The sequence below is a fragment of the Anomalospiza imberbis genome, chromosome 20, assembly GCF_031753505.1.
Source record: "Anomalospiza imberbis isolate Cuckoo-Finch-1a 21T00152 chromosome 20, ASM3175350v1, whole genome shotgun sequence".
Taxonomy (NCBI): Eukaryota; Metazoa; Chordata; class Aves; order Passeriformes; family Viduidae; genus Anomalospiza; species Anomalospiza imberbis.
Window position 1 is genome coordinate 8,393,123 of NC_089700.1, and position 12,912 is coordinate 8,406,034.

At 43.2% G+C, this 12,912-nt stretch overlaps 1 protein-coding gene and 4 non-coding genes across 5 annotated transcripts in view; all 5 read right to left on the bottom strand.

The window, feature by feature from the left end:
• The window catches only part of TEX14 (testis expressed 14, intercellular bridge forming factor), a 34,554-nt gene that overhangs the window by 21,087 nt on the left and 555 nt on the right, over positions 1-12,912 (bottom strand). Inside the window, exons 2-7 of the mRNA XM_068210626.1 lie at positions 7,366-7,480; positions 6,753-6,918; positions 6,241-6,377; positions 3,619-3,706; positions 2,239-2,369; positions 676-789 (exon numbers count right to left, since the gene is read on the bottom strand). Coding sequence (XP_068066727.1) covers positions 676-789; positions 2,239-2,369; positions 3,619-3,706; positions 6,241-6,377; positions 6,753-6,918; positions 7,366-7,480 — 751 coding nt within the window. The remainder of the gene's footprint in view (positions 1-675; positions 790-2,238; positions 2,370-3,618; positions 3,707-6,240; positions 6,378-6,752; positions 6,919-7,365; positions 7,481-12,912) is intronic.
• LOC137485994 (small nucleolar RNA U3) lies at positions 8,475-8,688 on the bottom strand. Its single transcript, XR_011005539.1, has one exon. It is a non-coding gene; the product is annotated as a small nucleolar RNA U3 (small nucleolar RNA).
• On the bottom strand, positions 9,677-9,890 carry LOC137485995 (small nucleolar RNA U3). The gene has a single exon (XR_011005540.1). It is a non-coding gene; the product is annotated as a small nucleolar RNA U3 (small nucleolar RNA).
• On the bottom strand, positions 10,983-11,196 carry LOC137485996 (small nucleolar RNA U3). Its single transcript, XR_011005541.1, has one exon. It is a non-coding gene; the product is annotated as a small nucleolar RNA U3 (small nucleolar RNA).
• LOC137485984 (small nucleolar RNA U3) lies at positions 12,185-12,398 on the bottom strand. The gene has a single exon (XR_011005529.1). It is a non-coding gene; the product is annotated as a small nucleolar RNA U3 (small nucleolar RNA).

Consider the following 12,912-nt stretch of genomic DNA (forward strand, 5'->3'; position numbering starts at 1 on the left):
CCCCAAAATTCTACTTTTTCACCCTGTGGTACAGTAACTCAAACTCTTGTGACCTGTAAATCTTCACACAAAGTTGACAGTTTTTTTCCACGGGCTAAAATCGAAGCCACAGGTGTTTCTGACTTCGTGCCAAGGTGTCCGAGCCCCCAGCCAGGGTCTGGAGACAGCCAGGGCAGCCAGAGGGATGTGCTGGGTTCTCACAATTCCCCTGATGACAGCAAAAGGGTTTGAAAATCACGGGGATTTGGGGAGTTAGAAGGAAAGTTAGGCTTAGGCCCTGGGAAAATACCCTGGGAAAGTATTGGCCTCCTTGTGCTGGCTAGAGCGGCACCTGTGTAGCTGGTATATGATAAATGATACAATTGTCAGATAGGATGATTGTTTAGTAATTAAATATAATTACTGTTTAATCATAAGAATACCAACGGGAAACTGTGGTCAGGGGTTACAAGAAACTCATGCTTGCATAAGGTCAGTGTGTACAACAGGACAGTATCCGTTTAATAATTAAGTTAAATAATGACAGAATATAAAATACGCCCAGCTCGAAAGCCACGTGGCAGTCAGATCTGGGGCTGCACCCAAAGCACCTGCACAGAACCACATCCCGTGATGCTGTGAGCTAACACGGAGGGAAATCCCACTGCTGCCATCCCCGCAGAGCTCCTGTCCCACCTGCTGTGCTCCTGCTCTGCCAGGAGGAGATCAGCCAGGCGCATCTTCCAGCTGCTCTGCTGGGGCTGGAAGCTCAGCTCCTTCACTGTCACCCTGCTGCCTCCCCACACCAAGCTGCAAAGAACAAGAGCAATTTGGACCAGATGCTTCCAGCAGTGTTTTCTCCCCTCCCCCCATTTTTTTATTTTATTTTTATTTTTTTCCCCCAGTTATGTGGTTGTTTACCAAGAATTTTGTGATTCTTACCAAGAAAATTCTCAGCAAGAATTTTTTTTGGGGTGCTCTGGTGCTGCCTCCCACTGTCAGGAATTTAAATTTTGCTTTTTTAAACTGAGAATAAACTCGTTCTGCTGAAGGCTGAGGGAGCAGGGAAGGTTCACTGCCCAAATTCCCACCCCTTCCACAAGGATTTCCCTTCAGCAAAGGCCATTGGTGACACAAACCAAGAGTTTTGGGGAGATTAAATCACCAAACTGTCAATTCTCTGGCCGCCTCTGAGACACAACCACATGCTTAACACACAGTAATTAGACAATACCATATTTTTGTAATTATTACCAATAAATACAAAATCATTGTAATTTGTAATTATGATATTGAAATTAAACTAATTACACTATTTATTTAATTAAAATTTTCTTTTTATGTAATAAATTTACATTAATATTAATAGTTAAATAAATTTATTTAATTTATTTATTTAACTGCCATATTTGTAATTACAATATTTTATTTAATAGATAAAAATATATATTAAATAAAAATTCTATATAAAAATGTATAGAATTATTATATATAAATATATATAGTCTTAATATATTACAATATAGAGTATAACACATTATATTATTGAATACAATATTTATATAAAATATTACAATATATTACATAATATATTGTAATGTATTATATAATTATGTAATTATTATATATTGCTATATTAATTATTATATAATTATAATTGTATATTATATAATAATTTAATATATTGCAATATTCATTATATAATATAATTATATATAATTATTTTATATATTACAATATTTGATATTTTGAATAAATTTACAATAATTAACATATTACAATATTTGTAATTACAATATTTTATTTAAAATCTTTGGTATCACAACCAAGATTTTAAATAAATGCTCAGCCTGTCCTCGCAACTCTCATTTTACCACAGGTCCCAGCAAGTGGGCTGCACACCTGGATATCCAGAGGATATCCTGGACAAAGATTTACAAGGATTAAATGCTGAACAGCACAATCTGTGCAACCCTAAACCTATTTCCCAGCACAAAGGGATCGATACCGAAGCACTGCCATCAGTGATTAGCCATAATTGGGTTAATTATTGCTTGTGGCTCGTTCTTGGCCTCTCAGACACCAGCCTGACTCCGATATTAATGAATGAGCAGCAGAAAACGAGGTGCAAGCAAGGAAACGGGGCAGAAATTCAGACCAAAAGTGGAAAATCACCCAAACCAAGCACTGCGCCAACAATTTGCCGCGTGATTGCAGCAGACACAAAGAGGGGCTAAAACCCTCTTGAACTGCACTTACCTGGTCATGGTCATGTAGGGCCCCACGCGGTAAGAGAACGCGGGCTCATCGTCAGCCTGAGCCACGTCTTCCTCCCCAATAATCGGGAGGGAGGCCAGGTAGCCCAGGTGGCCACTGCCCGCCAGATGGAACTGAAAGAGGAAAATGCAACAGTTCCCAAAATGCAGCCAGCTCACCCACAACCTGAGTGTGGCAGCAGCCCGACCGTCGCCACGAAATCTGAACCATCAGTGCCAAAATCTGAATTTCCCACCGAAGCTGGAGCAGGGAAAGCAGAGCCAGCCCCTAGGAGCGGCCACAGGGGACATTTCACAGGAATTTCTGCTGTTCCAGCCACCAAAGGAAGGACTGAATATTTGTGCTCTTCGTGGGATATTTCCCCCATCTTTTCAGCAGAAATAAGAATGCACTAAAGGTTAAAAAGTTAAAAATAAGAATGCACTAAAAGTTTAAAAATTAAAAATAAGAATGCACTAAAAGTTAAAAATAAGAATGCATTAAAAGTTTAAAAGTTAAAAATAAGAATGCACTAAAAGTTAAAAATAAGAATGCATTAAAAGTTTAAAAGTTAAAAATAAGAATGCACTAAAAGTTTAAAAATTAAAAATAAGAATGCACTAAAAGTTAAAAATAAGAATGCACTAAAAGTTAAAAACTTAAAAACAAGAATGCTCTTAAAGTTTAAAAGTTAAAAATAAGAATGCACTAAAAGTTTAAAAATTAAAAATAAGAATGCACTAAAAGTTAAAAATAAGAATGCATTAAAAGTTAAAAAGTTAAAAACAAGAATGCACTAAGTTTAAAAGTTAAAAACAAGAATGCACTAAAAGTTTAATAGTTGAAAACAAGAGTGCACTAAAAGTTAAAAACTTAAAAACAAGAATGCACTAAGTTTAATAGTTAAAAATAAGAATGCACTAAAAGTTAAAAATAAGAATGCACTAAAAGTTTAAAAGTTAAAAACAAGAATGTACTAAAAGTTTAAAAGTTAAAAACAAGAATGTACTAAAAATTTAAAAGTTAAAAACAAGAATACACTAAAGGTTAAAAAGTCAAAAATATGAATGCACTAAAAGTTAAAAATAGGAATGCACTAAAAGTTATAAAGTTAAAATAAGAATGCACTAAAAGTTATAAAGTTAAAAATAGGAATGCACTAAAAGTTATAAAGTTAAAAATAGGAATGCACTAGAAGTTATAAAGTTAAAATAGGAATGCACTAGAAGTTATAAAGTTAAAATAGGAATGCACTAGAAGTTATAAAGTTAAAATAGGAATGCACTAAAAGTTCAAACAGCACAGATAATGGCTGTGAGGAACAGGAGATTCTGGGAAAAATGTTCAAATCTCATTAGAAAATCCCTCCCCACAGCTTCTTACCTTCCCAAAGCCAAAGCTGTAAACGCTCTTGGCCGCACTGGGTTGTGATTTCAGTTTTTGCAGTTTACCCAGAGGACTCTCAGCCTTTCTAAATAAACCAAAAGCAAGAAAAGCAATTTATGTACTCCAAGGCTTGGACAGAGAGAGAAGGAAAAAAAAGCAGAATTTCTGCCAGAGCCCTGCAGTTGACTGGTCCCACACATAAAATGTAGATGTTAAAATCCAAATTAGTGCGCAGCTCATTACAACTTTTAAGATAAATAATTTAACTTTTATGGTAGATATTGATTTCTTTAAAGCAAATAACCAATAAATATACACACACACACAATGTATATCCTGCACTGCTTTTTGTTCACAAGTCTGGATTTTTCCCAACACGTATCTGACACAAAAACTCCTCAAACACTTGGGGACAACCCCTGAAAAACATTTGCAGTGACCTTAAGAAGTCAAAAACCAAACTACTTCCTGCTACCACTTTAATGCTACTAAAATCCAGTGCATTAATGCTGGTTTCAAGAGTTTAATTAATAAAGTTGGTCTTCATATACAGATATTTACAACTACCAAGTTTCCATTCAGAACAGACACAACAGAAATAAAATTAATCACAGTGGATTTAATCTGCTAGTGTCAGAAAGACAGAAGAACCTGCTGATGTTAGGTTATAATATATTAAAAATATATGAATTATATTTAAAATATATAAGTTGCAATAATATAATATAATATAATAATAAAATAATATAATAAAATAAATATTATAATATTTATAATATTATAATATAGATATAATATAGATATATCTATAATAATATATCTATAATATATAATACAATATATTATATTATATTATATTATATTATATTATATTATATTATATTATATTATAATATATTATATTATATTATATTATATTACATTAATTTATATATATCTAAAAATATTATATATAAATGTATATAATACATATGTATAATATATATTTATATATAATTTATATAAATTATATAAATGTATTTATATTATATATTATATAAGTTATAAATATAAAATATTTATATTTTATTATTATATTTATAATATAAATATTATAATATAATAATATAAATAAAATAAAAAATATATAATATTATATTAATGTTATATTATATTATATTATATTATATTACTGTATAGTGTAGTATAGTATATTATTATATTATAGTATATTATATTATAGTATATATAATATTAATATAATATTATAATAATCCTACAATATAATAGTTATATACCATAATATATTATAGTTATATAACCATTATATAGAATATAATAACATTATAATAATAGTATAAAATAAATAAATAATTATATAGTATATAATTTTATATACATTATATATAAATAAATATATAATATATTATGAAAGTATATAATATAGAAATATTGATACTTATATAATATATAAATATATAGACATTATATATATATTATACATTGTAGATATATTTATATAATATATATATTTAACATATAATTATATAAACTATTACTAGACACACATTATATTAAACTTACAATCATAGCATATAATTATAAATATTTATAATATATATAAATATATAAATATAAATGCATTATAAATTTATAAATATATAAATAAATATAAATATTTATAAATATATATAATATAAATATATATATATAATATATATATAAAATATATATTTAACATATAATTATATAAATTATTACTAGACACGCATTATATTAAACTTATAATCATAGCATATAATCATAAATATTTATAATATATATATGTATATAAATATAAATAACTTATAAATTTATAAATATATATAAGTATTTATATTTATATTTATATTTATATTTATTATTAAATATATATTTATCTATTTAATTTATTTAATTTATTTAATTTATTTAATTATTTATATTTATAAATAATAAATTTATAAATATATATAAGTATTTATATTTCTATTTATATTTATTATTAAATATATGTATTGCATTATATTATAGATATATTTATATAATATATCTATTTAACATATAATTATATAAATTATTACTAGACACATTATATTAAGCTTATAATCATAGCATATCATTATAAATATTTATAATATATATAAATATATAACTATAAATAATTATAAATTTATAAATATATAAAAATAAATATAAATATTTATAAAGATATAATATATATTATTAAATATATATATTATATTATAGGTATATTTATATAATATATGTATTTAACACATAATTATATAAATTATTACTAGACATGCATTACATTAAACTTATAATCATAGCATATAATTATAAATATTTATAATATATATAAATATATAAATATAAATAATTATAAATTTATAAAATTATAAATATATATATAAATAAATATAAATATTTATAAATATATAAAATATATATTATTAAATATATATATTATATTATAGATATATTTATATAATATGTATTTAACACATAATTCTATAAATTATTTCTGGACACGCATTACATTAAAGTCGCCTCCCTAGCCTGTCACTGTAAATATTCTCATTTTCAACTAACAGAAGTGGAGGTAAGTTCTCTGGTTACCGCTGGAGCAGGGCAGCAGAGCTGGCGGGGCTGCGGCTGGCGGCCTGTGAGGAGCCGGCTGTGCGGAGCAGGCGGCAGGGCAGATTGCAGATGGCAGCCTGCATGCGCAGCGTGCTCTGCTGCATCAATTCCAGCATCTGGGCAGGGGAGAAGGGGACGAACAACAGAAACAGAGCTTCAGGGCTAAAAGAACCGCTTCAGAGTCACCCGTCGGGACCGCTGGGACGGGACCTGCCCATCGCAATATCAAAACGGGCATTTTGGGAAAGGCATTGAGAGAAAATCAACCGGGTGAAAATGGAAGAGAAGCCGAATGAGTAACACAAAAATGGAAATAAGTAACACAAAAAATGGAAGAGAAGCCGACTTCAAACAGGCGACGCCACTGGAGTTCACCCCCAGCGAACTGTCATTTCAATTTGCCAGCTTCCTTTCCAGCGGGAGCGGAGTGCTGAAAGGGAAGAGGGGTTTTAAACCCGTGCCGCGGCCAGGATTCGGCTTCCAAGCCATACCTGGGCGCTGCTGTCCTTCCCGGCGGACAGAGCCCACGCCTGCGGAGTCCTCCCCTCGCTGTCGTGGACTCTGAGCTCCCCTCCTTCCTCCAGCAACCTGCTGAGGATCCCCCGGCTCCCCGAAAAAGCAGCTGCATGCACCGGGGTGCTCCCATCGTAGCAGCGACTGGGGAAGAGCAGAAAGGGTTCAGCAGGGGGAAAACAGCATTGCTGGAATGTCTGTGTGCCCCCCCAAAAATAATAGAATGGTCATAAAAATAATTAAAAAAAAAAAAATCGATTTTTTAAAAAGTCAGGGAAAAAAGGAAATTATTTTTATAAATTAAAAAAGAAAATTAAAAAAAAAAAAAGAGAAAATTTTAAAAGAGAAAATTTTAAAAATGAAAATTTAAAAAATGAAAATTTAAAAAAAATAAAATTATTTCTATATTTACCTCTGAGGATCTTTGGCTAAAATACCAACGTGCATCTTAAGCAATTCTTCATTTATGCCCAGTGAATATTGTGTTTCACAATGACTAACAGAATATTCACGACTAACGCAACAACGCAATATTAACCCACGCGAAGGCTAGTTCCGATTAAAAATAATAAAAGCAGTTTGCCACTTAACTGATTGGCGTGCGAGCCGAATTCCAGCAGCGCATCCACGATTTTACCCAGCCCCAGCAGGGCGGCAGTGAACAGACAGGTTTGACCCAAGGAATTCACAGCATCCACAAAAACTCCTGCAAGGAAAAGCAAGGTTCCGAGTTTAATAAATCATCACCACTGCTCTGAGCTGCTGCGGGAAGGAAAATCCAGCAGCAGAAATTGAGGGCAAAACCCAGGAAATGATCATTTTTGTGGCTTTCTGCAGGGATTGAAAGCAGAGCTCGTCCACGAGGATTTTAAGTGAAGGATGTGTCGGTAACAAGTGGTGCTTTTATGCGTCGCGTAAGGAATTGATGTGTACTGTTTAAATTAGAGAGACGGATTTGTAAGAATATATACATGGAAATATATATATATGGATATATACATATATTCATCATCTGAAAAAGTACAAATGATGCATATACAAGTAGAGGGGGATGAGCATATGTAACATAGGAGGACAGAATTAATAAATAAATTATCCTTCATTAATTGCATAGTAGTAAATAAGGATATTATGATTATGTTTGCGATTACTATTCTGATTGTGATTCTTATTAATATTATTGTTACTTATTAATAAATTAATAATAATATAATTATTTATAATGTTTAAATATATTTCTAATTATTAAAATTTAAATATATAAGTACAACAAAATTCATAAACAAATACTTATAAATAAATTAAGTACATTGTAATATTATTAACAAATAAACATACATACTTATTAATAAATTAAGTAAATTATAAAATAATAAATACTTATTAATAAATTAAGTAAATTATTCTTTAGTAATGGCTCGGAGATTGGTGCTGGTAACGCCAAGGTCAGGGGTTCGATCCCTGCAAGGCCTTTTCCTTAAGAGATTAACTCTGTGATGTTTGTGGTCCTTTTCCAGTCAGAACCCTTGGCGATTTCCAATATTCGCTTCCTTTGCTTTTATTCTAAATAATTAATTCCGATCCGGAACCAGCAAGCGGGAGGGTGATGAGGGCGAATGGGAGAATGGTGCGTCTCACAACGCCGGGGCGGGTTGGGAAGCTGCTCTATTTTTTAACCACAATAAAAAAAAGTGCCACGAACCACTCAGCCCGTGTTCTCTCCCTCCCGAGCCCCGCCGCGGGGGCCGGGAACGGTCATCAATGGCGAGCGGCCCCTGCCCAGGCAGCACCGCCCGCCCGCTTCGCGCTCAGGAGAGAACACCTCGCTCCTCCTCGTGGTTTGTGACGCCGATCAGGGGAGATCACTCTCCTCTAGTGACCAACTACAGAAATGATCCCTGAAAGTATAGTCTTGGCCCGACACCGCCGCCCGCGCCCGCCCCTGCCGCCGCCGCCCGCGCCCACCTCACGGCGAGCCCCAGCCGCGCACCCGCCAGCCGCGGGCGCGGCCCCGCCGAGCCGCCGCGGCCGCGGGAGCGCGCCCCGAGCCCCCCGGGAGCGCCCGCGCCCCGCGGAACGGCCGCGCGTGGCACGCGCCGCCTGGATTTGCATGTTCTGCCCCCGCTGGCCAATCAGACGCGGTCCCGAAGCCTGGCGGCGGCGCGGCCCCGCTCCCGCTCTCCCCCCGCACCAGAAGCGGCGCTGCCGCCCGAGCTCGGGCTGCCACAGCTGTCGCGACACGACACAAGGGACCGCCGCCGCCCGTGCGGCCGCTGCCCCGGGCCAACGGAGGAGAAGAGCCCCGGTACCAACACCAGCACGGCGGCACGGCTGCCGCCGGGGGCTGCGCTGGCTCCCAGCCTCTGCCGACGCTTCCAGGGCGGCATTCGTGTACCGGAAAGAACAACCCCACAGGGCGCTGTTTGATGAACCCCGGCCTTTGCATCTCTGGGCTCAGCCTGAGCATCACGGACCGACTGCACGGTATCAAGAGCACCACACGGAGCAGTTTCACCCTAAGCCCCACCAGAATTTCTAGCCTGAGCGACACGGAGTTCCAAAACCGAAGAAAGGCAAATCCGGAACAGGTTCCCCCTAGTCCGTGTCACTCTCCGATCATCGCCGTTCATCACAGGGAACACTTTTAAACAAGAAAGTCCCCTTGCTCTGCACTAAGAGATGGGGCGAGAACACCATTGGCCTGAATACCCTCAGAGAGCCAAAATCCGTGTGGCTGCTGCGCCCTCCCTGGGGATCGATCGCCCACTGCGGGTCCCTTCAGCCAGAGCCTGGCTGCCAGCTGAGAGCGAGAGGAGGAAATGCCCCTGAGCAGGGACCCTGCATCCCTCTCCGCTCTCTCCAATTCTTTCTTCTACCATGATTAAAAAAAAAAGTGCCACGAACCACTCAGCCCGTGTTCTCTCCCTCCCGAGCCCCGCCGCGGGGGCCGGGAACGGTCATCAATGGCGAGCGGCCCCTGCCCAGGCAGCACCGCCCGCCCGCTTCGCGCTCAGGAGAGAACACCTCGCTCCTCCTCGTGGTTTGTGACGCCGATCAGGGGAGATCACTCTCCTCTAGTGACCAACTACAGAAATGATCCCTGAAAGTATAGTCTTGGCCCGACACCGCCGCCCGCGCCCACCCCTGCCGCCGCCGCCCGCGCCCACCTCACGGCGAGCCCCAGCCGCGCACCCGCCAGCAGCCGGCGCGGCCCCGCCGAGCCGCCGCGGCCGCGGGAGCGCGCCCCGAGCCCCCCGGGAGCGCCCGCGCCCCGCGGAACGGCCGCGCGTGGCGCCGCTCGGGACGCGCCGCCTGGATTTGCATGTTCTGCCCCCGCTGGCCAATCAGAGCGAAGCCCCTGCGCGGCCCCGCCCAGCCCCGCCTTCCCGGCCGCGGACGCCGCCGCCGCGCCCCGCGCGGGGCCCGCGACACGGCACGGGAGGCGGAATGGCCGCCGGGCTGTCCCTTGTCCCTCGCGGATGGCACTCGGTCACCCAAGGACCCCCCGCAAGGCTGCAGGATTTGGGAAAGAGTCGCTCGAAAGCCGCATGGAGGAAAAGGACCCGGGCAATGCCGCTCCAGAGCGGGCGCACGGGAGCGGGCAGAGTGCCCAGGTGGCCGAGAAGGCCACTGGAACGTGGCTGCTAGCGGCAGTAGAGTGACCAGCGGGACCGGGGCAGCGACCGTCCTCTGTACTCGGCACTGCTGAGGCCGCACCTCGAACCCGGTGTCCACTTTGGGCCGCAGCACAAACACAAGGGCATTGAAGGGCTGGAGTGTGGCCCGAGAAGGGAACAGACTCCGGGAAGGGTCACGGATCTGATGAGGAGCGGTTCAGAGAGCCGGGGGGCCCAGCCTGGAGAAACGGAGCCTCAGGGGGACTGGACTCGCCCTCCCTGCGCCGCCTGGAAGGAGCGTGTAGGCAGCTGGGGTCCGTCTCTCCTCCAGGCAACAGAGACAGGATGAGAGGACACGGCCTCAGGTCGCACCTGGGGAGGTTTCGGTTTGATACTGGGGAAAATTAATTCACTGGAAAGTTCCCGAGCGCTGGCACAGCTCGCCAGGGCTGAGTCGCCATCCCTGGAGGGATTTACGCGACATGTGACTGTGGCACTGCGGTCAGGTATCAGGATGCGGCAGGCAGCCGCATCCGAGCCCCTTCACCCGGGAGTCCTGTTTTTGAACCACAATAAAAAAAAGGGCCACGAACCACTCAGCCCGTGTTCTCTCCCTCCCGAGCCCCGCCGCGGGGGCCGGGAACGGTCATCAATGGCGAGCGGCCCCTGCCCAGGCAGCACCGCCCGCCCGCTTCGCGCTCAGGAGAGAACACCTCGCTCCTCCTCGTGGTTTGTGACGCCGATCAGGGGAGATCACTCTCCTCTAGTGACCAACTACAGAAATGATCCCTGAAAGTATAGTCTTGGCCCGACACCGCCGCCCGCGCCCGCCCCTGCCGCCGCCGCCCGCGCCCACCTCACGGCGAGCCCCAGCCGCGCACCCGCCAGCCGCGGGCGCGGCCCCGCCGAGCCGCCGCGGCCGCGGGAGCGCGCCCCGAGCCCCCCGGGAGCGCCCGCGCCCCGCGGAACGGCCGCGCGTGGCACGCGCCGCCTGGATTTGCATGTTCTGCCCCCGCTGGCCAATCAGACGCGGTCCCGAAGCCTGGCGGCGGCGCGGCCCCGCTCCCGCTCTCCCCCCGCACCAGAAGCGGCGCTGCCGCCCGAGCTCGGGCTGCCACAGCTGTCGCGACACGACACAAGGGACCGCCGCCGCCCGTGCGGCCGCTGCCCCGGGCCAACGGAGGAGAAGAGCCCCGGTACCAACACCAGCACGGCGGCACGGCTGCCGCCGGGGGCTGCGCTGGCTCCCAGCCTCTGCCGACGCTTCCAGGGCGGCATTCGTGTACCGGAAAGAACAACCCCACAGGGCGCTGTTTGATGAACCCCGGCCTTTGCATCTCTGGGCTCAGCCTGAGCATCACGGACCGACTGCACGGTATCAAGAGCACCACACGGAGCAGTTTCACCCTAAGCCCCACCAGAATTTCTAGCCTGAGCGACACGGAGTTCCAAAACCGAAGAAAGGCAAATCCGGAACAGGTTCCCCCTAGTCCGTGTCACTCTCCGATCATCGCCGTTCATCACAGGGAACACTTTTAAACAAGAAAGTCCCCTTGCTCTGCACTAAGAGACGGGGCGAGAACACCATTGGCCTGAATACCCTCAGAGAGCCAAAATCCGTGTGGCTGCTGCGCCCTCCCTGGGGATCGATCGCCCACTGCGGGTCCCTTCAGCCAGAGCCTGGCTGCCAGCTGAGAGCGAGAGGAGGAAATGCCCCTGAGCAGGGACCCTGCATCCCTCTCCGCTCTCTCCAATTCTTTCTTCTACCATGATTAAAAAAAAAAGTGCCACGAACCACTCAGCCCGTGTTCTCTCCCTCCCGAGCCCCGCCGCGGGGGCTGGGAACGGTCATCAATGGCGAGCGGCCCCTGCCCAGGCAGCACCGCCCGCCCGCTTCGCGCTCAGGAGAGAACACCTCGCTCCTCCTCGTGGTTTGTGACGCCGATCAGGGGAGATCACTCTCCTCTAGTGACCAACTACAGAAATGATCCCTGAAAGTATAGTCTTGGCCCCACACCGCCGCCCGCGCCCGCCCCTGCCGCCGCCGCCCGCGCCCACCTCACGGCGAGCCCCAGCCGCGCACCCGCCAGCAGCGGGCGCGGCCCCGCCGAGCCGCCGCGGCCGCGGGAGCGCGCCCCGAGCGCCCCGGGAGCGCCCGCGCCCCGCGGAACGGCCGCGCGTGGCACGCGCCGCCTGGATTTGCATGTTCTGCCCCCGCTGGCCAATCAGAGCGAAGCGCCGGCCCCGCCCAGCCCCGCCCTGGGCAGGCGCAGCTCTGGATCAGCGCAGCCCACTGCGCTCCGCCATCCGAAACCCGAAACACAACCGCACCGAGTTTTGGGCTCCATGTACAAAACTCCCTGCTCCTATGTGGCTACAAATCTGGTTGTCAAAATGCTTAACGTCTAAACCGCACCATGAGCATATGGCAGTACGCACTAAAACCCTATTTACGAGAATATTCCTACAGCTGTCTTTCTTCAGAATTTTGGTTTTGCAATGCCTCAGCCGTGTCCTTATG